A 25,650-nucleotide genomic window follows, 5' to 3' on the forward strand; every position below is an offset into this window, starting at 1 on the left:
ACACAACCCCACCCACCTCCAACTCAGCAGAAGGCACAGAGGACTGCCATGCCCCGTCCATCTCTACCCGGCACCCTCTGGCCACACGGGGCCTCTTGAGCCATGGTTCTCACAGCTCCACTGGGGGAACCAGCCCCCACAACCGAATGGGCCCAAGGGCCAGTTGTGTAATTGAGGGTTAAAATTAGACATCAGACAAGATAAGGCAGGCAACTGCTCACCTCCAGGATGGCCATGATCTCAGCAGCCAGGTCGGTGCACAGAGACCAAATATATTTCCAATCATGGCTTATATATGTTAGGTAGCTTAGCCTAGGTAATTGGGAAGTCCATTTACGCATGCCCAGGAGACCAGCAAAGGACAAAGCTGGATTTTCCCGCCAGTGGGTGGAGATGGGCGTTACACCTGGAGCAGCCCACCTGGGCCAGGTGACTGCAATTCAGCCAATGGGATCGACCTGGGGTTGTTCCCCACGCCTCCCCCGGAACCCTTAAGAAGGCAGGAACCAAGAGGGAGAGGGTCTTTTGGCTTGTCTTGCTTGGGTGGTCTGGTCGTCTTCGTGGGAGGGGAGAGATCCTTGCGTGTCCCGGAGCAGTCTCTGCCAGGCCGCATGGTCAAAGGAATCCTATGGGTGCCGCGTAAAACCTGATGCTTCTTTGAACTTTCATTAAATTCACTTGGATCACGAGCCCGGCTTCGGCATGAAGTCTTTCTCGCGCGGAGCCAAGGACCGAGGCTGAAATCTAGTCCCAGAGAGAGAGAAACCTTACATATACACTTAGGGGACGTAGAAGCCCCCACCCCCTAATTACATCATATAACAGGAAGGGGTTGTACCACAGACATACCTGCAGCAGGAGGGGGACAAGCTAGGTAGACACAGTAGGAAGGAGAGGCACTAGGGGTACACAGGTGACAAGATGGGCAGACCCCAAAGTCAAGATGGCGGCCTAACCTTGTTCCTCCTTGAGTTGGTTTGACCTTGTCTTTGGGCTCTCCTTCAGGGGAACAATCCACTATCCTTACCACTAGGGAGTGGTCCCCACCTAGGGTGGGACAGACTATGGGGTCTGATTGCTCAAGATGGGTGATAACCCTGAGGCAGATAACCTCTCAGCAGTTCACCTCCAAGTGTCTAGCCATTGACCATGTGTTAGCAAGCTGTCAGCACCTCAGGTTTGGCATCTATTATGGGGGGATGACGTGGGGAATGACCTTTCTGTATCCTTCACTCCACGAAGTCAGGAGTTTTGCTAAAAGGAGGAGCAGCTTCTTGGAGGCTCAGAGAAGCTGCTCCCTTTTCCTTCTCGGGCTCAGACCCATTGCCATCTTCTCATGCTCCATCCCTGACTCGGATAACTCTCTTTTGTCCTAATTGGCCAGGTGGTCTCACCTAGACTACGGACTCTATTGATGACGCCTCTCCTTGTGAGCGCGCAGCGGCATAGTTACCTGCCACACGCGTGCACACACACACACACACACACACACACCGCCATCCCCACCCGCCAGTAGGGGAGTCATTCTGGGCCCACTTGATGAGTCAGGAGGCACCTCAGTGCTGCCCATGCATGCGCGGGGACCCTGGAACTGCCAGGGAAGAGTCAGGGAGGAACGGCTGCCCGGGGCAGGACTAGGCGCAGTTCACGGCTGCAGAAAGGTGCATCCTGCCTACCCTCAAGGGACAGGTGTGGTACTTCCATAATCTGGTGTCAATATGCGGATTCAGAATGAAGGGGTGGAGTCTAGCTTGTCAATCAGGTAGCATAGTAGCTTAATGACCTCCTTTGTAGGAGCTAAAGAGATAAACAGCTCGCTGGAGGTGGGACATGTGCTCACTCCCTTTGAAACACCCCTGTGGAGAGGCTGATGGAGCCAGACCTCTGGAGCCGGAGAAGCCATGTGGAGACCCATGCCAGCACTGAGACGCTTACAATGCCACTGGATCCACAAGATTCTCCACTCACTGACCTGAGCTCTTCCTGCATTCAACATCATTGCATGTGTTTTGTTGAGTCTGGAGAGGACTTTATAGATTGATAATGGACATATGGGCTAATATTGGATTTATGGACTGGATCTGGACTGGGCTGGGACGTTTTCTCAATAATCAACTGCTCTTGCCACTGAAACCACTATTTAAATTTGGGGGATAAGGCATCTGGAGGGGCTTGATTGTTTCTTTGCTTTTAAAGAGACATACTATATGCATATTAGGCAGCACATCGGAGGAAAGAGGTCAAGAACAAGATCCTGTGGAAACTTCCAGGTCCCTCCCCTCTCCTTGCTCCCTGCCCCTGCCCCTGGCCTCCTCAATCAATCCTGCCTCAAAGTGACCTTACAGGATGGGGGGGACTGCTCCTGCCCACCCCACGAGTTTCTGTACAGGTCTTGTGACAATCCATCATTCAAGTGTACTGAGCACACTTGTACATGTGCTGCCGTCATTTCCAAAGCATTTTCTTTCTACTTGAGCCTTTGATACCAGTTCCCCTGCCTCCCCAACCCTCCTGCCCTTGTTAATTCTTGATCAATTATATATTATTGTTGTTAATTTGTGCCTTATACTGTCTGTTGTCTCCCTTCCCCCACATTTCTGTTCTCCATCCCCCTGGGGGGTGGGCTCTATATCCAATCTTGTGATTGAAGCTGCAGAATGGTCATTTGCTCGGTGGGTAACACACTTCCTGTTGACGCTTCTGAGACCAGGCCAGTGTGACTCCAGAGTCCTTGTTGGCCAGCAAAGAGGAGCCCGGGACACAATGACCTCCTGCGGCCCGGATGGGACCACTGTGGCCTTGGACACGGATGACGTCACCTGCCTCCCACCTCAGAGGGCTCCACTCCCACAGCGTGCATCTCCCTGTCGACTCCCAGAGACCTGAAACAACACCCAGCTAAATGCCCACTGGGGACCCTCAGGCATCCTGGTGGCACCGTGGTTAGAGCGCTGTGGCTGTGGCTGGTGTTGGGTGCTGTCGGGTCTGCGCCAACTCGTCGCGACCCAACACCCTGTGTACCACAGAACAAAGAGTCATGATCTCTAACGCCTGCCCCTGTCTCTTTGAACAGTGGGGTCGGCGGGAGCTTCTGTTCAGGCCGTGTGTGAGGTGTGCTGAGGTTGGTTTGAAGGTGTATCATGGGACTTGAGAAAGCTTCTGGATTGGTCTCATGATCTTTGCCATCAGTCTTTTCCTACATGCTGTTGAAGTCGCCTTGTGCCTACTCTGAAGTCCCTGACAGTGTAATATGAATATGCTCATCCACTAACCAAGAGGTCAGAGGTTCAAACCCATCCCCAGCAGAAAGGACTGGCCACCAACTTCTGGGAACTTAGCCACAGTTGGGGTCGACTCTGTGGCAGCTGTCTGGGGAAGGGTGGGGGATTTGGGTTCAGTTTGGTTTGGGTTGGGTTTTGTGGTCACTGAGAGGTGACTTTAGGGCAGCACTGTTATGGGAGGATAGAGTGGGGGACAATGTTAAGTATGAGAATGCGGTCAGGACTCATCTCTAACTCACAAGGGTGAAGGCCTCCCTGCACCCCAGAAACCCAGCCTGTCCAGGCTTCTTGGGGTGTGAGAAGGAAGGGTTCATCTGCACACACTCCTTTCCTGTCCACTGTCTCCCACAGCGTGCAAATGAGGGGCCTGACATCTAGGGTCATGGCAGAGTTTATAAAGGGACGTGGACTTCACATGCTGCCAAGGAGAGGAACTTCAGTGTGTCCTGAGTAGACACGCCCAGGTCTTGCTGTTGGATTTCTAAAGAGCACGACCGTGGTACAGTCATAGCCACACCTGTCGGGTCCACGTGGCAGCTAGCTACAAGATCAGTGGTTCAAACCCCCCCGCCGCTCCCTGGCAGAGAGATGAGGCTGCCTGCTCCTGTAAAGAGTCGCTGTATCGGAAACCCTATGCAGGGTCGTTAGGCGTCAGAATTGAGCCGACGGCTGGGTTTGGGTCCGTAAGTGTACAAAAGCAATCATCTCGTTTGTTCAATTTATCTCTCTGGCTACCAGCTACCCAGAAGCTATTTTAAATTGTAACCTTGCGGAGACTGGAGACCTTGCCAGGACTAATTCCCAGCCGTGCCCCCGCCTCCTGGAACAAGGCTTCACAAAGAACCGGGCAGACGCATCTGTTGTGTGAGTGAATGGTTTCCCGTCCACTGGCAATGGCTCTTGGAGCCTGCGAAGGACCGTGGCTGCCAGGGCACCCTGCTTCCTGTGGGTGCTGTCCTGTGTAGCAGGAGCAGTGAGGAGCTCTGGGAAAGTCTCGCCCCCTTACGTCGCTGGCTCTGCTTCCCCAGCGAGGGTCTGCAAGGTCGGTCGGGGGTGTGATGCCGGAAGTCAAGCCCATGTCCAGGCTTCGTGACATGTGTCATCTCCAGGACCAGGGGGCAGCTCACATGTCCAGTCCTGGGAAATGGGTGGGGGACTCAGGGTACATGTGGACCCACAAAGGGGCCTCCTTAGCGACGTGGACGATTGAACCGCAGGTGTGTACAGACCTCAGCAGCGTGTACACGTGTGTCTGCCCATGGACCTGCACTCACACCGCTCACAGTCACATACACTAACCTGCTTGCTCACACACTCACATACACACTATGCTAACCCACTTGACACACCCACACAGTCACACCCACTAACCTGCATGCTCACACACACTCAGTCACATACACTAACCTGCATACTCACACACAGTCACACACACAGTAACCTGTCTACTCACATACGCATCCTCTGCAGCCAGCACCCCTCATGAAGAAAGGACTCTGTTCTCTGCCAGAGCCGATTTCCTCCCCGCTCAGGACCTTGGGAGTGCAGCGGGTGGACAGGTGGGCAGCTGAACTGGTGGCTTCCTGGCCGGCAGGTCAGTCTTGGCCTCCATCCATCTACCCGTCTACTGGGCTTGTCCTCCCACTCCCACACACCAGCCCGCACTGGAGGGTGGGGGTGGGACTGCAACTGACTGTAGCCTGTTCTCAGACACAGAGTTTGGCCGAGCTGCTGCTTCCAGCGCAGGGCCGGGATGTCAGGGCTGGCCTGGGGGAGGCCCTTTGTCCTGAGAGTGAAGGGCCACAGGGAGCAGACAATGCAGTTGGAGTTACCACAGAGATGGCGGGCGGCCCCTGTCACCATATCTCCTGACCCCAGCCTCTGGGGCAGGGCAGTGGCAGCTGATTTTGCTGCGTGTTTTTATTGCCAGGCCAAAGATCAGAAAAATTCTATCCTGCTTCCTCGCCACAGCCCCCCTTCTCCTACGTCCCCGAAATAGATAAATCTCATGGCAGAAGTGTTTAGCTCTTAACTTGGGGGCTGCACCCACAAATTCCCTGGAGTCACATCCAGCCAAAGCTCATGTGGCATGCAGCTGCCAATCATTTGATTGGTGGCGAGCATCCACAGCCGCATGTGTGTACCTTCAATTAGCGGTGTAGAGTCAGGCACCAGGAAGATGGTTTGGCTCACGGTCTTTGCTCTGGAGCAGCACTTCCGGGTCCATGTCTGGAGCCCCGAGCGGACGCACAGTTCACGCACTCCCTGGGCAGCCTCCCTGAAAGCCTGGGGATCCGTGTCCTGCCAAAGGCACCTTTGAAGAAAAGCCTGGAGACTTGCTTCCAAAAGGCTCTCTCCTCACAGACTCTGGCTTGAAGTAAAGTCTCGGGGAAGAGCAGCGATTTCTCCAGCTCAGATTTGGGGCCTGCTCCTTGGCCAATCACTGCATCGGGGACCAGGCACCCCCTGGAAGCTCTGGGGCTGGCATGCAGTTGTGAAGCTGGAAGATATGCCACCACTGTGTCAAACAACAGCAGGGTCATCTGGGGGGTGGACGGTGGGGGGGGGGGGGTCAGTGGAGCTTCCAGACTAAGAGAAAAGGTTTGCCAATCTACTTCCAAAAATTAACCATCCAGAGCCCTGTCAATAGAGCCGAGAGCAGCCCTGCATGGGTGCCGGCAGCGGAGTCGCGGGGGCCACCCCACCGGCCAGCCTCAAGCCCCTCCATGGAGAGCACAGGCCAGAGGTGAGGGGGTCCCGGGACCCCGTGGCGATGCCCTGTAGGTCTGGACTCTGGCTGTGCTTCAGGAGTCCGGGGTTGGGGCAGATGCAGCTGTGGGTGCTTGGACGGGGAGGAGAGGGGTGAGCACGGCACTCTGCTGATGTTTTCCTGCTCGCTGGCAGCCTGTTCGAGATAGAAAGGCCTGGCTCTGTGTTGATTGATTGATTGATTGATTGATTTTAAGGAGTGAGAGCACCTGCTTTCATTTCCTTTAAAAGCATGTTTTTAAGTTTACTTCTCTCTGAGCCCAAACTGTGAGGTGCTGGTTTCCAGTAGGACAGTAGGAGCCCAAGATACATTTGCGGGACCTACACAGGAAATCAGCCTCCTGAATGCCCTCTGTCCATAATCGGGGATGGGAGGAAAATGGTGACCACAGAGCGCACTGGAGAGATGACGATAGAAGATCAAGAGGATCAACCCAACTTGACCTGTTCAAACCCTGTCAGTGGATCCCTGCTCTGTTTGTCTGTCTGTCCATACTGAGGTCCATCTCAGGTGTTGTCATTGAGGATCACCTCCTGGATTGTTGTACGTTTTCCTGCTCTTCAGTCAATGAAGCCCAGACTGGGGAATCCACAGGGACAGCAGTGGAGGAAGGTCCCCAGGCGCACAGTGGGGTGTGAAGGGTTGAGGGGAAACTGATGTCAGGGAGGAAGAAGAGAGTGTGTTAAAACTGGTCGTGGTAGCAACTGGACCATACAGATTGATGTGACTCAGCTATGGAATGAGGGGATATCTGCATTCGCTCCCAAGAAAATGGTTTTTGGAAAAGATTAAAAAGTGATCATCATAATATTACGTCTCGCAGCATAAGCACGGTGACGGAGGCAGCGAGGTTAGGATGCAAACGCCAACCGTCTTGTACGTAGAGGACAGTGACGCGGCACCAGTGCCCCTCCTGCGGCGGGCCTCAGCGGTCTGGGCCGGCCACCTGGGGAAGAATGGACACAGGTTCCCAGTCTGTCCGCCTGGAAAGGCATGGCCATGTGGAGAGAAGATTTTCTTTTTGCCCCAGCCGTTCCATGTAGCCGCACGCTCTCCCCGGAGACGGACGACCAGAGGGAGTCCCGGGGGGCGGAGGCACCAGGACGAGGCTGGGTGTCGGCTGAGGCTGCAGTGGGCAGGTGCTGGCTGTGGGGCAGTTTCCACGCGGGTGCCAGGGACTCGGGGCACTGGGCCGTCACACCTGGTGGTAGGGTGCAGGGTCTCAGGTGTTTGAGCCCCCACCCACAGGGGTCAAAGGGCGCCAACATCAGGCAGGTGCACTGAGACTCCCGTGTGTGTACACACACATTCGCCCATGCATCTGTGGGGTGCGTGTGTCTGTATGCTCATCTGGAACTACCATGACTACCCGTCGCCCAGGAGTCATTCTGACCCAGGCTGAGCCCCACAGGGAAGTCTCGCCTGGCCCCGTTACCCAAGCAGATCGCCAGGCCTTTCTGCCATGGTGCCCTGGGTGACTCTGGGCTGCCCTCCCTGGTCAGCTGTTGTCAGGTGCCAGCCAGGCGGCTACCGCGCAGGGCGCGACAGAACGAAACGCCGCCCGGTCCTGCGCTGTCCTCACGGTGTTTCTTACGTTGGAGCCACTGTGTCCGTCCATCTGACTGCGGGACTTCCACTTGGCCCAGCATGCTGTCCTTCCCCAGGGGCCACTCTCCTGACAGCAGGCCCAAAGTACGTGAGACAAAGTCCGGCCATCCTTGCCTCTGAGGAGTGTGCTGGGTGGGTGCCTTCCAAGGCAGATCTGTTTGTTCCTTTGGCCGCCCGTGATGCTGCCCACCCCCTCTAAGGAGTATTCTCTGCCTGTTAGTGGTTTTATGGGTGTGTCCCTTACCCATTATGCAATGTAGTCATTCACTCACAGCAGGAAGGTGTGTGCCCCTGTCACCATGTTTTCTTCTGGTGAGTACTCGTTATCATTAGCTCTCTATGTACGCCGCCCCCCACCCCTCCCCTGCCATGCCCCCAGGCAACTATCCATCCAGTGACTGTCTCTGTAGAGCCGCCTACCCTAGATTTCATAGACAGAAAGATCCCACAGACACCAACAGGAAACAAACAAAAAGCCGGCAACTAGAACTAGACAAGACGTAGATAAACCTCCAGCAGAGAAAACAGAAGCTATCAAGCCCCGAAACAACTTTGAAGTGGCTCCAAAGGGGCTCAAACGATAATACCGGGATACTTTTTAATATTCTTCTCGTCAATCCTCCCTCGGTCTTCATATTCCGTGTCCAACTCTCACATGCAGATGAGGTGATTGGAAAGGCCCCCTCAATCCTCAAAGGAACACCCAGGCCATTCAGTACCCCAGGGAGGGCCTTGTGCAGCAGATTTGCCTGGTGCAGCGTCTGGGAGAAAGGTGAGCCTGACCAGCCGTGGTCTTTCCAACCGCCACCCACTGCTGACATAAGCAGCACCTTCCAGGAGCACAGGTCGTGGCTCCGCGTCCACCTCCTCCCATTGTCATCACGGTACCTGTGGGTCCCATTGTGAGGGTCTGGGTCAGTCAATGAAGGCAACCCATGAGCCCCGCCGGAGGCTTCACAGCACAGATCAGGTGTATAAAAAGCCTGGCCATTGCCCAGTCAGGTCCACCCAGGCCCTCCACTGCCCGGTGAGTCCCGACCTTGGGCTGGGGTGTGGGGATGGACCTATCTTTATTATGCTTAGTATTTTGCTTTAAGAGATAGAAATGCCTTTATTTGGTTGGCACAGTGGTTCTGCGTTGGGCTGCTAACTGCAGGGTCCGCAGTTCAAAGCCACCAGTAAAGAGTGAAAGTCTCGGATACTCACAGGGGCAGAACGCCCTGTCCTATAGGGTCGCGGTGATCAACATTGACTCAGTAGCAGTGCATTTGGGGTCTTTTAGGAAGTCAGTCAGTCTCTCACTCTCCCTGCCCCTGGGCCACCCCCTGTTCTCTGCCTCCCCCTCCCCCCCTGCCCCTCCGCTCTGGGGAAGAGCCTTATCTGTGGCTTAGCTCGGCAATCTCCCTGGGCCTCGGCATCTCTGCTTCCTTAACTGGTCCCTTTATTGTCTTTGGGGCTGCTCACTGCAAGTTCGGCAGTTTGAAACCACCAGTCCTCTGCAAAGAGTTTCAGTCTCAGTAACCCTCAGGAGGCAGCGGGCTTGGTTGGGTTTTATAGGCTTTCTGTCTCAAAAGACAGATTGACTCTGAGCATAACCTCCGCTAGTCCTGCCTCATCAATACCACAAAGATAGCCCCAACCTTAATGGAATGCCACTCCCCCGCCCTGCATTGCCCCGACACAGAGCAGAGAGGATGTACTCCAGTCCCTATCACCCCCTGACCAGCTTGCCTGTTCCCCCATAAGGATGCCTGTGTTTGTTCCCTGATGGGCCTCTGAGCGGCACCCCGGGCTCCGTCTGATTCCTTATCAGCCTGGATGTGCTTTAGGAAACTCGACCGCACTTGCTGTGCTTCTTAATGCCTTGTTGTGTGACCGTGTGTTGTGGTGCTCTGTGCAGCATTGGGCTGTGCTGCGCTGCGGGGACTGGGGGGGGGGACGTGTTCCACTGGTTGCCATGCGTTATCATGAGCTGCTCTGTGCTGGGCTGCACTGGGCTGCATTGCCTTGTGTTGGGCTGCGTTATATGGCTCTGAATTTTGCTGCATTGTGTTGTGATATGTGACATTACCTCACATTGCGTGTGTGCGCTGTGTTGAATTGCGTTGCATTGTGGTGTTCTCCGTTGCGTTGTGCTGTGATGTGCTGCGTTGCATTGTGTTGAGTTTTGTTGTGTTGCCTTGCGTTGCAGTGAGCTTCGTTGCATTGTGTTGTGAAGCGCTTTGTTGTGTTGCATTCCATTGCATTGCATTATGGCATTGCATTGCTCTCTGTTGCATTGTGTTTTGTTGCATCGTATTGCATTCTGTTTGGTTGCAGTGTATTGTGAGCATTGCATTGCTTTCTGTTGTGTTGTGTTGGTTGTGTTGTGATGCATTGAGATGCCCTGCCATTGCACTGCGTGTGTTCCATCGAGTTGCAATGTGCTGGGTTGTGTTGTGAAGTGTTGGTTGCTCTGCATTGTGCTGCATTGAGTCATGTTGTGCTACCATGGTTGTGTTGCATTGCACTGCACTGCGCTGCGCTACCCAGAACACCAGCAGAATAGCATGGGTTGTGTCCTAAACCAGCTTTCCTCCTGGGACCTCCCCGGGACTTGGGGGGCCTGTTTCAGTTTCCTCACAGTGGGGGTCACAGGGCCACTGCCCCTGGGCACCAAATGGCTTCCCCGCAAAAGTTTGCCGAAGCAGTCTGGTTTGTCCTCACCGCCTGCTTTCTACACCCTGTCCTCCCACTGCAGAGCCTCCCAGCTCGCTGGGCACGTGACCCCTCAGCACGGTGCAGGCATCCCAGCTTCCCATGACAGGTCCCTGCACCGGTAATAGCTCTTTCTCAGGTGGAGCTTGTCCCTCGTTTGTAACTAACCAGATACTCAGAACAAGGAGCAAAGTTCTGTTCACTTAGAACCCGCGGGCGACTCAGAGAGACTTAAAATGGAGAAGAGAAGCCAGCCGTTACAGTGCAGCTCTATCTGCTGGCTCGGTGCAAACACTGTGGAAATAGAATCCTGTGTTAATTCAAGGAATGCTAATTCAATACCGAACACAAATGGCTTCCAAATGCATTTGCCTTGTCATGGAATCATTCTGGGCCACCCCCACCCCCAGCAGGAGAGCCTATTTATGGTCTTCAGTTGGCCAGATCCCTCTGATCCAGACGGCATGCCTGCAGGCCTGAGTGGGCTGGCTGCCGGCGCTGTTCTCGGAGACACCCATACCAGTCCCTCAGCCTCTGCTGTCTTCGGGCTCATTCATGTGGCTTCCTCTGAGCCCTGCGAGAGGTCAGAGCGCGCGGCTTTGACCTGGAAAACTGGAGGTTGGAGCCCAGTCACAGGCACGTCGGAAGAAAGGCCTGGGAAACTGCTGCAGAAATAAACTAACAGACACTGGAAAGCCCTGTGACGTCTTAAAGTACGTGCGAGCTGCCATCTAAAGGGCAGCTCTGGGTGCCCCCTCTGCCTAGAGCAAAGAAGAGTGAAGAAATTCAAAGATCCGTGGGAACAGCTAGGGCACAGAACCAGTGGGTCACATGAGCCCAAGTCTTCCCCACCCTGAGACCAGAAGAACTAGATGGTGTCCGGCTACCACTGTTAGCTGCTGTGACCACCCACTGCCATCGAGATGATTCTGACTCACGGACACCCTTCAGGGATCCCAATAGGGAGTGCAGGATGGAACAGAAAGGACAAGGTGGAACACAACTCAGAATAATACTAATGTTCAGAAGGCCAGACTCACTGATTGAACAGAGACTGGTGGAACCCTGAGACCATGGCCCTTAGCCACCCCACCCTTCAGGCCAGGAACTGAGCCCACCCTCAGGGACCAGCTCTTCAGGAGAGTCAGATGGGTGGGCACAGAGAACGCAGGGAGGAGGTGGGAAGAAGCCCCGCATGCCGCGTGGCGCTGTCTTTGTAAAATCTGTCTTGAACGGGAGAATTAAAAGATCATTCCTGCTTCCTCGTCATCGAAGCAGCCGAGACGCAGAGTCAGTGTACACCATACCTGTGGTCAGGTGCTTCCACGGGGCTTCCGACACTGTGTGGCCTTTCTGAAGCCGGGCGCCAGGCCTGGCCTCCCGGGCACATCTGGGAGGGAGGAGCAGGGATTAGCATGTGTCTTTCAGTTCTCTGGCTGTGCCCGTTGTGGGGTGCTGCCCAGTCTGACTGATAGGAGTCCCAGACAGCAGGGCAGAACTACCCAGAGGGAGCCTCGCTCAGTCCTCCTGACTGCAGCAGCCGGCCAGAGCTGCTCCCACAAACGCCAGCCTTTGGGGCAGCAGGCTTGCTTCCCTGGGCCTCTGTGGGTGTCGCGCTTGGCACCTGGTCCATCAACTCTCTGTGTGGTGATGGATGGTTTACAGCAGCCCTCTCCACCTGACAACTCAATATCCCTCCCATCAGGTGCAGCTTTATGACGCCATAAAACTTCAGACAAAGCCCATCCAGTATCTCTCCAAATGCCAGCCGGAGACATGCGGGGCACTTCCGGCTTTCTCCCACAGCCACTTGTCTTAAGGACTCTGGGAACCCTGGCGGTCCTCAGCCAGTTTGTCACCAGGGTCCTCGTCGGAGTGATGCATTAGGAGCTTAATGGGCTGTCCTTGTCACCGCCCGTATTTCACGTCCAATAAACGAGATGGGGAAGCAGGGGAAGCTGCTGATAAGAATCTGCTTTGCATAATTCCCACTAAAGAAACAAAACGCAGAGAGTGCTCATTGCCTACAGACACAGACAGAGGGAAGCATCACCTCGCTGTCGCGGAGGGGGCGGGGGCTGCAGTGTGCTCCCCGGGGTGCCTGCACCACAAGCCTGGTTCCTTGTCTGCCGTCCACGGGAGCTGGCCCGGCTGCACCAGGTCAGGGCAGGACGTGCAGCACGACGTCTGAGCCATCACCACACGGACACGTTCCTCCTCACCCCAATTCGGTGCTGGGTGGCTGGGGTGACTGTGGCAGTGTGTGGGGCGCAGCTGAACCAGATAGATTTCTTCTGGGCTTCATGGATCCATCTGGTTGGCTTGGCCATGTCCGCATCTGGCCACTGCCTTGCTGGACATTTTGTCGTGAGTTGGCATCTCGAAATACCTAGATAGCTCCCCGGGACAGCTTACCAGTTGGTGAAAGTCAAAGAAGAAACCGTTGTCTTGGTTCTCGCTGGCGGGGGAGGGGAGTGTTAATAACATGGTGTGTGTGTGGGGTGGGGGGTGACTCACAAACAGATATCTGTTTTCTGGGAGCTTAGGGAAGAGGAGCCCATATTCAGAACGCCAGCCCTAGGGGCAGGCTTCTCTGGGGGGTTCCCTTGTCTCCTTTAACATCTGCGGGCTTCTCATTCCTGGGAGACCCCTGGGTCTGGGCATCAATGTTCCCTGGGTCTAGGAGGGTCCTGGCACGGGGACCCTAGGTCCAAAAGTCATGCTCCACTTCCTCCAAGTCTTTCTTTTTTGCTCCCTCGCCTCCCCCTGGTTCAATCTCGTTTCTATCTCAAAGAGGGTGACAGCACAGGACTTCATCCTGGGGAGTGCATCCTGCCTCACGGTCATCATGTGGTTGTTGTCACACGGTGTCCCCACGTTCCGCAGGATGAAACGCCACCGTTCCTCACATCCTCGCAGTTGTACTGTGGACCCCGTTGTTGCAGCCACTGTGTCAATCCATCTCCTCGGAGGTCTTCTGCTGTTTCTCTGCTGCTCTCCTGAATCAGGCAGGATGCCCTTCTCCAGGGGCTGATCTCTCCTGGCAGCACATCCAAGGGATGTGAGACAAAGCCTTGCCGTCGTTGTCTCTAAGGGGTTTTCTGACCGTACATTCTCCTGAGACAGAGTGCATTTTGTTCTTACTGCGGCCCGTGGCACTTTGAGTGTTCTTCCCCGGCACCATAATTCAAACACATTGATTCTTCCCCGGTCTTCCTTATTCATCGTCCAACGTTCACATGCATATGGGGTGATTGAAAACACCGTGGGTCGGGTCAGACGCACCTTAACCTCACCTTTCTCCTGCAGAGCAGCTGGTGGTTTCGAACTGCTAACCTTATGGTTGGTTAGCAGCCAAGCATGTAGCCCACTATGACCATGGCTCTTGCTAATGACCTCACAGGACAGTAGAGCTTCCCCTGAGAGTCCAAGGCGGTGATCCCTACCGGAGCAGGCTGACTCCCCTGTCTCCCTGAGAGCTGTTGGTGGATTTGAACTCCTGGCCTTGTGGTTAGCAGCCCAGTGAATAACCCACTGCCCCACCAGGCTCCTTTGTGTTGCGTGCAGTACAGTGCATCCAGCTCCATCCCCCCCGTCCCCCTTGTTCCCAACACTGCTAGCGCAAGCCCAGTGTGGGGCCACACTCAGAGAGGTAGACACACTGCTGAGAATCAGGAGCGAACACGGAGTCCACAGTGGCTGCCTTTGAGGGAGGACAGGAAGCAGGATTTGGTTATCAGATCGAGCTCTAGAGAAAAAGGGAAATGAAAGAAAGATACTGAACGAACATACATTTCACTGTGAATATTGGTGGTATTTAAATTAAATTCATGTAGCATTTAAACAGAAGGAAGGAAATGTCCCAAACCCACATGCATGCCGATGGTGCACGGCAATCAGACACAGGAGCTGGGGCTGGGCACCCTGACACGGGCTGTAGACGGTGCCCCAGTATGACTGGGTCATCTGGGATTGAACAAATCAACCATCTGTGTGACTGTGTCATTGGGGGTGTGACTGTGTCATCCAGGAGTCTGAGTATGTCATCCAGGGTGTGACTAGGTTATCTGGGAGTGTGACTGGGTCATCCAGGAGTGTGAGTATGTCATCCAAGAGTGTAACCAGATCATCCAGGGTGTGACTGTGTCATCCAGGAGTGTGACTGTGCCATCCAGGGTGTGACTGTGTCATCCAGGAGTGTGACTGTGTTATCCAGGAGTGTGACGGTGTCATCCAGGGTGTGACTGTGTCATCTAGGGTGTGACTGTGCCATCAGGAGTGTGACTGTGCCATCCAGGGTGTGACTGTGTTATCCAGGAGTGTGACTGTGTCATCCAGGTGTGACTGTGTCATCTAGGGTGTGACTGTGCCATCAGGAGTGTGACTGTGCCATCCAGGGTGTGACTGTCATCCAGGAGTGTGACTGGGTCATCTGGGAGTGTGACCAGGTCATCCAGGAGTGTGACTAGACCATACAGGAATCAGAGTGAGCCTGCTCTCCCAGACAACAGCAATGTGACATGGTAGTTATAGATGCCTGGACGTGGACAGTTAGACATATTGTAAGGATAGGTCGTGAGCAAGTCTTGTCAGCTCACTTAAACCATTGTACTTCTGAGTCCTTCATCCAATGGGAGCTTGTCTATAGGTGTGGACAGGGAGGGAAGCTTAGAAGTGGGAAAACTGGGTGTGGGTCTACCTGGCCAGGACCTCGAATGGGGGAGCCTGTCATCTTTTCTCTACAACCCTGGTGGAGGTGGGACCCCAGGTTGGCCTTTGGGGTGTCTTGGTCCCCTCGGCTTCCAAATACCAAAAGTCGGTGACGTTCAAGAACCAAAACTTAGGGTCTCCCACCTCTGGAGGGACCAGTCCACAGGGGTCTTGGCCGGGTGAAGGCCTTCCTCCTGGGAGCATTCCTCAGTTCCCTGGTCATCCTCACACACATCAGTCCTGGCCCTGCGTGTGTCAAGTGTCCCATGTGTTGTTTTGTTGCTGAGAACCTACACAGCAGAACGCACAGCAATCCAACCCGCTCTGCACGGTTCCGTCACCACACAGCGTCCTTCCAGCTGTGCAGTCTCCAGCCTTCCCACCTCCGTCTGCATTGTCCATCCAGCGTTAACTCAGCTCACAGCCCGAGGCACCTACCGAATCTTTTAAGTCCGGGACATCCATTTGGTTCTGTGTAGCTAGATCTTAGCACAGTGATCAGCCAGCCATTCTCCACTACGGATGCTGGACAATGATTTGGTTTTAAGAAGATTTCAGGGGATATGTTTGTTTGTTTGTTTGTTTGTTTAAAGCTTAAAGATGATCTCTTAAGATCTCAGAGCAGTAACTTCTGGGCTTCCTCCAGAATCCATGGCCCCAAAAAGTCTGGAGTCCATTAAAAGTGACAAACTCACTTCCCTCATCAAGTCTGTTCCTACTCATAGCACAGTGGGTACTTGTCGGACTTTCAAACGCCAGGTCAGCAGTTCAAAACCGTCGGCTGGTCCACAGGAGAAAGATGGGGCTTTCTACTCCTGTGAAGAGTCCAGTCTTAACAACTCACGGGGGAGGTCTAGCCCTTCCTGTCGAGCTGCTATGAACCTGCAGTCCATGAGCGTTTGAGATTCTGCCCTGCACCCCCATCCTCTGTCCTTGGTTTGTTGGTGCTATCTGTACGTCATCTTGTTGTGAGTTGGTTGGAAGGTTCGGAACACTCCGGTCTTCCATCCAACCATCCATTGCACTTTGTTCCGTGACATTGAGTGCCATCCACACAGCGGCACAGCTCTCTTCCCGCATCCTCCCGGTGCCTCCCATTTTCCTTCTTCCTTCTCGCCTGCTCCTTCCTGCCTTCCGAGCTTCACAGCCCTGCAGAGCTCAAGAGGTTGCTTATTCTAGAAGTGTGTGCCCCTCTGCTGCTTTAGTTCAATGCAGAGGCCTGTTAGTTAGCTGAGAGTTGGGCCACGTGGGGGATTTCAGTTCTAGGCTTGACGTTGGCTCGGGGCCAGGGCCTCAGGGTTCCAACAGTCTCTAGCACCTCAGTCAGCCTGGCCTTCTTTATGATGTTGAATTTTGTTCCCCATTTCTTCCCGTCTCTCCAGCACCATCCATTGTGACACCTTCAGCGCAGTCAGCAGTGGTAGCCCGGCACCATCTAGTGCTCCTGGTCTCGGAGTTGTGGATGCTGAGGTTCACGTGGTCCATTGAGTCTTTAGCCTAATTGTTCCCATCAGCCTTTAACAAAGACCAATAGTTAGTTCACCAAAAGTGGTTGCTTGTGAACGTTTAAGGCCACAGTGCCTGCTTCCGCTGGGCACCAGGCAGTGCTTCTGGCCCCACGGCAAAGGAGGCAGTTGTTGGTGGAGACAGCTAGCCACACTTTCCAATCTGCCCTTTTAGTAACTCAGAAGTGCTTAGGTACAGAACTCTAGTATGGTCTTGTGGACATAGCAGCCCAGACTCATTGCCATGAGCTTAATACCAATACCGAGCGACTCGACAGGGCAGAGCAGACTAGAGGTACGCCGTGGTATCTGCGAGGCTATCAACCTTCCAGAAGGCAGCCTGTCACACTTCCCCTCACGGGGTGGCTGGTGGGTTTGAACCACTGACCTTGCGGTGAGCAGCCCCAGACCTCACCCCCTGGGGACCCCTGTTTCTAAGGAGGGTGTGCTGGTATAGGGCTGGGGGAGTCCAGCATGTATTTATGTGGGGGAGAGGGGGCGCACAATCCATTCACTCACAGGAGAGTGAGGCTGAGCTGTCCCTACAGGTATGCATGTGGGGTTTTCGAGGGAGACCTGGGAGGGGGGGCAGGGCAGGAAGGAGACAAAGGAAGGTGTGTGCATCTCCTAGGGCTGTCATAGCCCATCGTATGACCTCAGACTTCAAGCCATGGGGGACTCTTTCTGGGCTGGGAGGCCGCACCTGGGCCAAAAGCAAAATGGTGGTAGGGCCACACGTCCTCCAGAGGCGCCAGGGTGGGTGTCTCCTGGCCTTTCCTGGCTCAGGGGCTTCTCCAGTTCCCCGGTTTCTGACCACCTCCCTCCAAACCCCAGCTCTGTTTTCACATGACCTCCTCCTCTTAGCCCGGTTGGCCCTGCTCCAGCTGATGGGACCAGAACACTTCTGAAAGCAGTGGGCTCCGCCTCCTGAGGATCCCACACATGTCAGTAGATGGCGCTCCGGGGTTCTTCTAGCTGATCTTTCAGAAGTCAGCTGGCAGGCCTTCCTTCTGGGTGCCTCTCTGTGAGCCCCCAGCACCAGCGCCATGCGCATGGGCCAGGGACTGGAGCCACACAGGGAGTGTTTCCTGGGCAGGTCCAGGATGCTCTAATGGGTTCTGGGGTAGGAGTTGAGACCAGCTGGGGCTTTCGGGGAACCAGAAGCGGGGCCTGTCTGCTCCTCAGACTCTCAGGGGCCAGAGACGAGGCTGTCTGCCCATGGAGACTCAGAAGGGGTCCTGAGTGCTCCCTCTTGGTACTCCCATCCCCCACGCCCTGCCCTGCCCTTGGTCCCCCTCCAAGTTGAATTGGACCACAAGTCACGCCCCCTGGTGTGTCATCACTCTTTTGCATATTGTCTGGGTCATCTGGGGAAGCCATTTGTATCAGGCAGGGAGGTGGTAAACCCTGGCAGCCAGATTCTGAGGGCCCCTCTGCCCCAGAGCCAACCTCAATGACATTCTTGGCTGGCTCTGCATTTGAAAGAGTTAGCCTCTTCCTTGCCTGCTCCTCCCCATTAGCTACTGCATCTTCCCAGTCTGCTCCACCCAGACCCAGCCTGCTTTCCAGATCAATCCAGGAGCCAGGGTCTTTGGGCATCGTGGGGGGTGAGGGCAGGGTAGAATGGGGGAGGGGTATACCAGAGCCTCTGTGCCAGAGGCCCCTGGGCACAGGCAGCGGGCCCACCACAGTCTGGGCCTTCCTCAGGGCACTTTACCACCCGGGAAGGTCAATGAAAGCCAATGCAGCTAGGAGGGGACCTGTCAGCAGAGGGGGAGCCCCATCCCTGTCAGCACCCCACCTTCAGGAAGGTCCAGGCAGGACTACCGAATGCCCCCAGGGACATACAGCAGACGACATAGGCCGACAGTTGTGCTGACCAGGACAGAAAGGGGACGGGGCAGGACATGCACAGCCAGGACATGTGAGGGTCCATGTGCCATCACACACCCCCGTCCCCAGGCACAGGCAGCGTTGCCCGAGCTATCTGGCCTGACGAGGAGCCCTGGTGGCAGAGTGCTGCTAACTGCAAGGTCGGCAGTTCAAAGCTGCCAGCTGCCCCCAGAGAAGAGAGAGACGGGGCTTTCTTCTCCGCTAGAGAGTCGCCATCTCAGAAACCCACAGGGGCAGTTCCACCTTGTCCCACACGGTCGCTGAAGCCCGCATTGACTCCACGGCTGGGAATTGAGTGTTTGAATTCACTCAGCATGTTTCCCACACACTCACAGGCGCACACACTCCTCACAAACACACACGTGCGCACACACTCAGGCACTGGCACAGAGAACACACATGCATCGTGGGCACCCCAGCCCTCCCTCCTCCCGCTCCCCGCAATGGGGGAGCATTCCTCGGCTTTGAGTGCAGTCCGGCCCTCGTTGGCCGGTGCGGGGTGTTGGAGCCAGACCGCACCGTGAGCCCCAGGGTTTAGAGGGTCCTCAGCTTGCTATGAAGATAGAAGCCATGCCAGAACGTGCCAGAAACTCACTCGGCGCCCCTCCCTCACACCCCAGGTGTCCGACAGGTGTGACTACGTCTTCGTCAACGGCAAGGAAATGAAGGGCAAGGTGACCGTGCCAGTGAGCTTCTCCTACCAGCACCTGCAGGGCACGCTGGAGATGACCGTGTGGGTGCCCCAGCTGCCCCTGCACATCGAGGTCTCGGACACCGAGCTCAACCAGATCAAGGGTTGGAGGGTGCCCATCGTGGCCAACAAGAGGTGGGTGCGCTGCCGGCCCGGAGCCCCGCAGGAGCCCACAACAGACCTGGGCTGGCAGGGGGGCTGTGAGCACCCCGCTTGCTCTCTGTGCTCCCCCAAGGGTGCTGGATCCCGCCTGCCCCATGAGCTCTGTCCGCCCAGGCCCTCCCACTGTCCCCACCACGTCCTTGCCGCTCTATGGACATGCCCCGCAGGTAACATGGTTAAAGCACCTGCATTATGTGGCGGCTGCATCTGTAAACAGTCCCCAGGGAGGCGCCCGTTGCCCTGCAGGGTCCACATGGGTCGGAACCTCGGCCGGGGGTTGGGCTGGCTTGGTTTCACCTTTTTCAGAAGTGCCCTAGTGGCGCCGTGGTTAAGTACTCAGCTGCTCACCCAAGGCCAGTGGGCTGAGCTCAGCAGAGAACAATGAGGCCGTCTGCCCCCAAAAGGTCACATCATTGCGAGCCCCCAGGGGCAGCTGCCCTCTGAACTATAGGGTCGCTGTGAGAGGGTGTGGACCCCATGGCAGAGGGCTGTGGTTTGTGTTTTCCTGTGGTCTTAAAAAACCCAAACTCACTGCCACCGAGTCACGCCGACTCATCATAGGCCACGGTAGACCTGCCCCTGTGGGTTTCCGAGACTTGGACTGTTTGCTGGCATAGAAAGCCCTGCCTGCCTCCCATGGAGAGGTTGGTGGTTTTGAACTGCGTGACCACTGTGCAACCACGGCTCCTCATGACTCAACCCAGATGCAGAACCCCACCCACTGCTGCCCAGTTGGCTCTGGTTCTTTGTGGCCTGTAGGACACAGGGCACTGACCACAGGTTACTTCCGTGGAGACTGACAGCCCTGGAAAGCCTCTGAGGCCTGCAGTTCTGCTCCATCATGTGGGGTCACTAGGAGCCGGAATCCCCCAGCTGTCAATCTGAGTCCCTTAGATGTCGACAGGCTGCAGGGCATCACCAGCCACTCCTGTTGCAGTGAGGTGCCCAGAGTGGGCGATGGGCACGGCCCAGCCATACACCAGCCTCACAGTCCTTGGTCAGGGTTAGGCTGCTGTCCTGCCACTGTGTGTCTGGAGGGCTGTCTGTCTCTGCTCCCAGCTCTACATCTGACGGTGTTGTGTTGGGGCCTGGCTGACTTTAGGAATGGATATTCAGTCCTCTCTTCCAAGTCTTAGTCTGGAGGTCCTGCTGAAACCTGACTAGCATCGGGACAGCGTGCCCAGTGGTGGCTGCTCTTCCTGAGGGCCGCCGTCCTGCCGTCTGTCTGAGTACCCCACTGTCAGACACCAGCCAGACTAATGTGCCTCTTCCACAGGCCGGCCCGAGACAGCGAGGATGAGGACGAGGAGGGGCGCCGGGGCCGGGGCTGCGCCCTGCAGTACCAGCACGCCACCGTGCGCATCCTCACCCAGTTTGTGGCCGAGCCGGCCGAGCCCGGGACCCACCTGACCCACCTGCTGGGCTCTGACTGGCAGCTGGACGTCACGGAGCTGGTGCACGACTTCCTGCAGGTGGAGGACCCCAGGGTGGCCCGGCTTCAGGGTGGGCAGGTGCTCGTCGGTCAGGAGCTTGGCATGACCACCATCCAGGTATGGCCCTGAGCCCCGGCTCCCCATCCCAGGGAGGGGGCAGGCCCAGCAATGGGGTGGGCCCAGTAAGTGTTCCCCCCTATCCACTGATGACCCAGCAGGGACTCCCCATCCCCTGAGTATAAGCATCACCCTCCTGTTGGTTGCTGGTCCGACCAGGCTCATAATCCCTGTATACATGTCCCTCTCTGCACAGTGCAGCATCACTTGCCTGTGTCTGCACAGGGGGGTTGAGGCCCAAGAGGCAGGTCCCTAGGTGGTCGGCCCCCTGTGTTTGTCCACCACCCCACCCATGTCCTGCGTGGGCTGCCCTTAGGCTAACAGCCACCCGCCCTGTCCTGTGCTCTGCCCTCAGATCCTGTCGCCGCTGTCGGACGCCATCCTGGCCGAGAAGACGGTCATGGTTCTGGATGAGAAGGTGACCATCTCGGACCTCGGCGTCCAGCTGGTGACGGGGCTGTCACTGTCCCTACAGCTCAGCCCGGGAAGCAACAGGGCCATCTTCGCCACGGCAGCCGCCCAGGAGCTGCTGCAGAGGCCCAAGCAGGTAGGTGGGGCTCAGGGAGTGTCAGATGGAATGGCTCCCGGGGTCTGCTTTGAGATGGTGGTCCTACTTAGCCACTAGGTCCAGAGGGTCAGTCATGTGGCCGGAAATGGGACCCACAGTGACATCCGCCACGGCCACCTGTTCCTGGACTTTCACACAGCAAGGATGTACTGTGTGTGCACATGGGCGGTCTGTGCTATGTATGTCATGTGTATGTGAGTATATGCATGTCATTGGGCATGATGTGTACATGTGTATGGTAAACACGTGTGTGCATTGTGTTGTGTGTGCATATATGTGTAGTGCACATGTGTAGTATGTATATGTGTGTTATGTGTAAGTATGTATATATGCACCTGTTTTGTGTGTGTTTGTGTATGTATGTGTGGTGTGTATTGTATATGTGTCTTGTGTGTATACTAAGTGTCTATATTGTGTATCTGTATGTATATGTGTGTTGCATGTATATGTATTTGTGTGTCTGTGTCTGCATGTGTGTATGTGTGGTATGTGTAGATATAAGCGTGTGTCTGAGTGTATATGTGTGGTGTGTATTGTGTATATTAAGTGTCTTGTGTCTATATTAAGTGTCTATATTGGGTGTATATGTATGTGTACATTGTACATTGTATGTGTATGTGTTTGTATGTGTTATCTGTGTGTCGGCATGTTGTATATGTATGTGTGGTATGTATTATGTACATCCTGGTCGTGCCCAGTGGATTCTGTGCTGGGCCTCAGCTGGGCCACCCCTCTTCCTGTAAACAGATGGCCTGGCCAGGCTACAGGAGGGTCAGGGGTCACCAGTCAGCAGCCACCTCCACACTGTCTGCCTGGACAATGACCTGGTGACCTTTGTTCTCCCCACCCCTTTCCAGAGGGTTCCCTTGCCGCCAAAGCTTGGCCTCGGTGCCCGTACATGATGGCCCCGTCCCACCCCGGGACCACTCCCAGAGACTAGTGTGTGTGCTTCGCCCACATCCTGAGGCCCCGCAGGCCTGGCACTGCCCCGGCGGGTATCTGGCATCTGGCTATGCCTGGCGTTTCAAGGCTCGTCCATGTGGCAGCAGGTCTCAGAGCTTCCTTTCTCTTCACGGTTGAGCCACATGCCAGTGTGTGTGTGTGTGTGTGTGTGTGTGTGTGTGTGTGTGTGTGTACCTTCTGTTCGTACATCCATCCGTGGTGTGCATGGGGTTGGGGAGGAGCCTTCTAATGGCTGCAGTGAGCCCTGGGGTACAGGTTTCCGTGTGCACCACCCCCCTCTTATGAACACCACCTCAGACAGACATCCTACACCTGGGGTCAGACTCGCTGGGTCATGGGAGAGTGGAAGGCTTCCTTTTGGATTCCCATGGACCACAGATGGTGGATCCCAGCTGGTCCACGAGCTCCAGCAGCTGTTTCTTTCATTAGTATGTCCACCCTCATGGGGGTGTTCCTGGTGGCTACGGGGGGTACAGGGTCAGCAGTCAACAATCCCTGAGCCAATCTGTGGGAGAAAGGTGCTGCCTTCAGCCCCCACAAAGCATGAAGGCCTCGGAAACCCAACGTGACCTCGGCCACGTCAGCCCTGCTCTCTGGGGCAACGGTCAGCGCAGGCTCAGTTGCAGTGAGATTCGTGGCTCATGAGGAGTCCCCGTAGCCCCGAGGGCAAAAGCACGTGGCTGGCAACTGAAAGGCTGGGGTGGGAACCCCCCAGATGCGCGTGGAAGACAAAGGTGGCCGTCTGCATCCGCCAGGTCGAAGGCCTTGGAACCCCATGGGGGCAGGAAGTCCTGTTCTGTCCGATCATGTCACGGAGCTGAAACCCACTGGGCAGCAGTGTGTTGGCCATGGAGAATGGTGTGGAGCATCTCCGTGTGGGCTTGCAGACCCTGCGAACATCCCCAGCATCATGAGCTGCCCGGTCGCATCTTCGGCCCACTGTCCAGTTGAGCTGTTTGTCCCCTTGCTGTCCAGCTCTTGAAGGCAAGAGGAGATGGGTGATCAGGCCCCTGTCCAGATCCATGGTGCCCAGATGTCTTCTCCCCAAAGGCAGATCGCCTCTCCGTCTTGTTGACCAAGGTTGGAGATGTTATTCTTCCGACGCCCATAGACCAGGTCACCCCCGCGTGGCGCTGCCTAGAGTAGTGCCCCAGGTGGTGTGCCAATGGCCCACCCAGAGGGTCCTCAGAAGAAAAGACTGACGATCCACTTCTGGAACCTAACCACCAAAAGCCATGGAGGACAGCTCTGCTCTGACAGAGGCCGTCCTAGGGGGACCCCGCCATGTTGCCCACAACTTCCTGTCATGCGCAGAGTCTACCGGTTGCAAGAAGGAGTAACTCCACCCTCCCTCCCACAAGCAACTGTACGCCACAGCGGATTGAGCCCATGGCTGGGGGCTTCTTGTAAACTGTGTTAGTCTGGCTACACTAGAGAAACAAATCCAGGGAGACTTGTATGTGTGTAAGAAAAAGTTTTATATAAAAAGCAGTTGTACATTAAGACAATAACATCCCAGCCCAGTCCAGATCAAGCTCATAAGTTCTACATTAGCCCATAAGTCCAATATTAGACCATGTGTCCAATAATAGTCCATAAGTTCTTCTTCAGACTCACGCAACACATGCAAGGACACAGGTCAGTGGGTGGAAAGTCTGGTGGATCCAGTGGCAGTGGAAGCATCTCAGTGCTGGCGTGGGTCTCCACGTGGCTCCTCCAGCTCCAGGCACTAGTGTGAGTAGCTCCCTGTGTCTTGTCCACAGGAAGATGAAGCAGAGCAGCGTCTGTCTGGCCTCCAGGGAGGAAGACAGGAGTTCCCAGAATCCTCAGGAGAGGGCCATGCCCACACAGAGTCCTCATTCCCTGGGACCTGATTGACAGCCTAGACTCCACCCCTGCACTCTTAATTGTCTCAGATTGACACCAGATTATGTAGCTGCCCCATGGAGGAATTGAAAAGGGAACGCTCTCCCAGGGGGTCGCTCCCCTGTTGTTGAGTTTGGACTAGTTTGTTCTTCTCTCTCTTAAGGAAATGCCTGCCCCCAAACATTTTCTTATATGTGGTCTTCGGGGGCTGCTCCAGAGAGGGGTCTTCCTCAAACAGAAAATGCAGATGGGCTTCAGATCTCGTGGTTTCGAAACAGCAGGGCCACATTACAGGCAGGGTTTCCAATGCTGGGTTGTCCCAGCTGGGTTGTTCCCACACGTCTCCCACGCACTAGCTGCATCGCCCCCGGGATGGAGAGGGACAGACACACAGGCAGACATAGAGCCTGAGAGGGAGGGGTGCAGACTGGTTCAGGGATGCTGAGTTAAAGGGCCTGTACCCTGGTGGGCAGGGTTACGTGTCTACCATTCCGGGCTGAGGATGGAGCCGGATCTGGAGAAAGCAGGATGCAGTCGGTGTGCCCAATCATCGACGGGCAAGACCGAGGAAGCGGCAGAATGTGCCTCCGCAGCGAGGGCGGTGCTCTGGTCATCAGGAAAGACCGTGAGCTAGAGAAGGCCCTCCTCTCTGTAACGTCAACAAAAAAAACAGGGAAACCCCCTTGAAATGGTTCAACACAGCAGCTACACCACCCATGGGCTCAAGCCACCAACCGTTTCGTTGCGTTGTGGATAAGACCACCCTGAGTCAGAGCCCAGCAATAGCACCCGGCAACTCGCTTCTACCAGGATCTGCCCGCTCAGCTCGTCCTCGGGGAACGAAGGGCAAAAGCAAGAGAGTCGGAAGGTCACACACCTGGGCCCTAGACACCCTCTGGTCTTCACGTTTCCTCCTGTGTGTCGGGGAAGGGCGAGGGTTGAGGAGACAGTGACGTGACATAGCTCTCTCTCAGCCTCTTTCTACCCCTGCCTCCCCCACCTCTCTATCTATTTCTATCTCACTGATTTACCGCCTCATCTTTAAGCCAAGATTGTATCCTGAGGCTAGCCCAAGTCCATTGCTGCAAACTCGGCTAGGACAGAGCCACTGTGCCCCCACCACGCCCCCTTCCCCCACCCAGGGTGTCCTCATCTGGATTAGGGATCTTCATGTATGTCGTGAGTAATAAGGGGAGACGCGGTATTAAAGCAACATGAAAGTAATATAATAAATATGTTTCATCGGAATGTACAACACTTGTAAATGATCCTCTAACCAGTAATGTCCTTTGACGGGCAATTTATTACTGTGCGCTATAGACCTTGCACACTGCCCAAGGGACTCATTTCTCTGCTTAGCACCTGCAGGAAGTAAAAAAGGAAACA

The 25,650-nt window shown here is 55.4% G+C and overlaps 1 protein-coding gene across 1 annotated transcript in view; it reads left to right on the forward strand.

Annotated features, from left to right (window-relative positions):
• The window catches only part of TMEM132D (transmembrane protein 132D), a 408,020-nt gene that overhangs the window by 376,862 nt on the left and 5,508 nt on the right, over nucleotides 1-25,650 (forward strand). The window contains exons 6-8 of the mRNA XM_075534423.1: nucleotides 19,085-19,290; nucleotides 20,594-20,867; nucleotides 21,223-21,414. Of these exons, the coding sequence (XP_075390538.1) occupies nucleotides 19,085-19,290; nucleotides 20,594-20,867; nucleotides 21,223-21,414 (672 nt within the window). The remainder of the gene's footprint in view (nucleotides 1-19,084; nucleotides 19,291-20,593; nucleotides 20,868-21,222; nucleotides 21,415-25,650) is intronic.

Source organism: Tenrec ecaudatus, chromosome 16, assembly GCF_050624435.1.
Source record: "Tenrec ecaudatus isolate mTenEca1 chromosome 16, mTenEca1.hap1, whole genome shotgun sequence".
Lineage (NCBI taxonomy): Eukaryota > Metazoa > Chordata > Mammalia > Afrosoricida > Tenrecidae > Tenrec > Tenrec ecaudatus.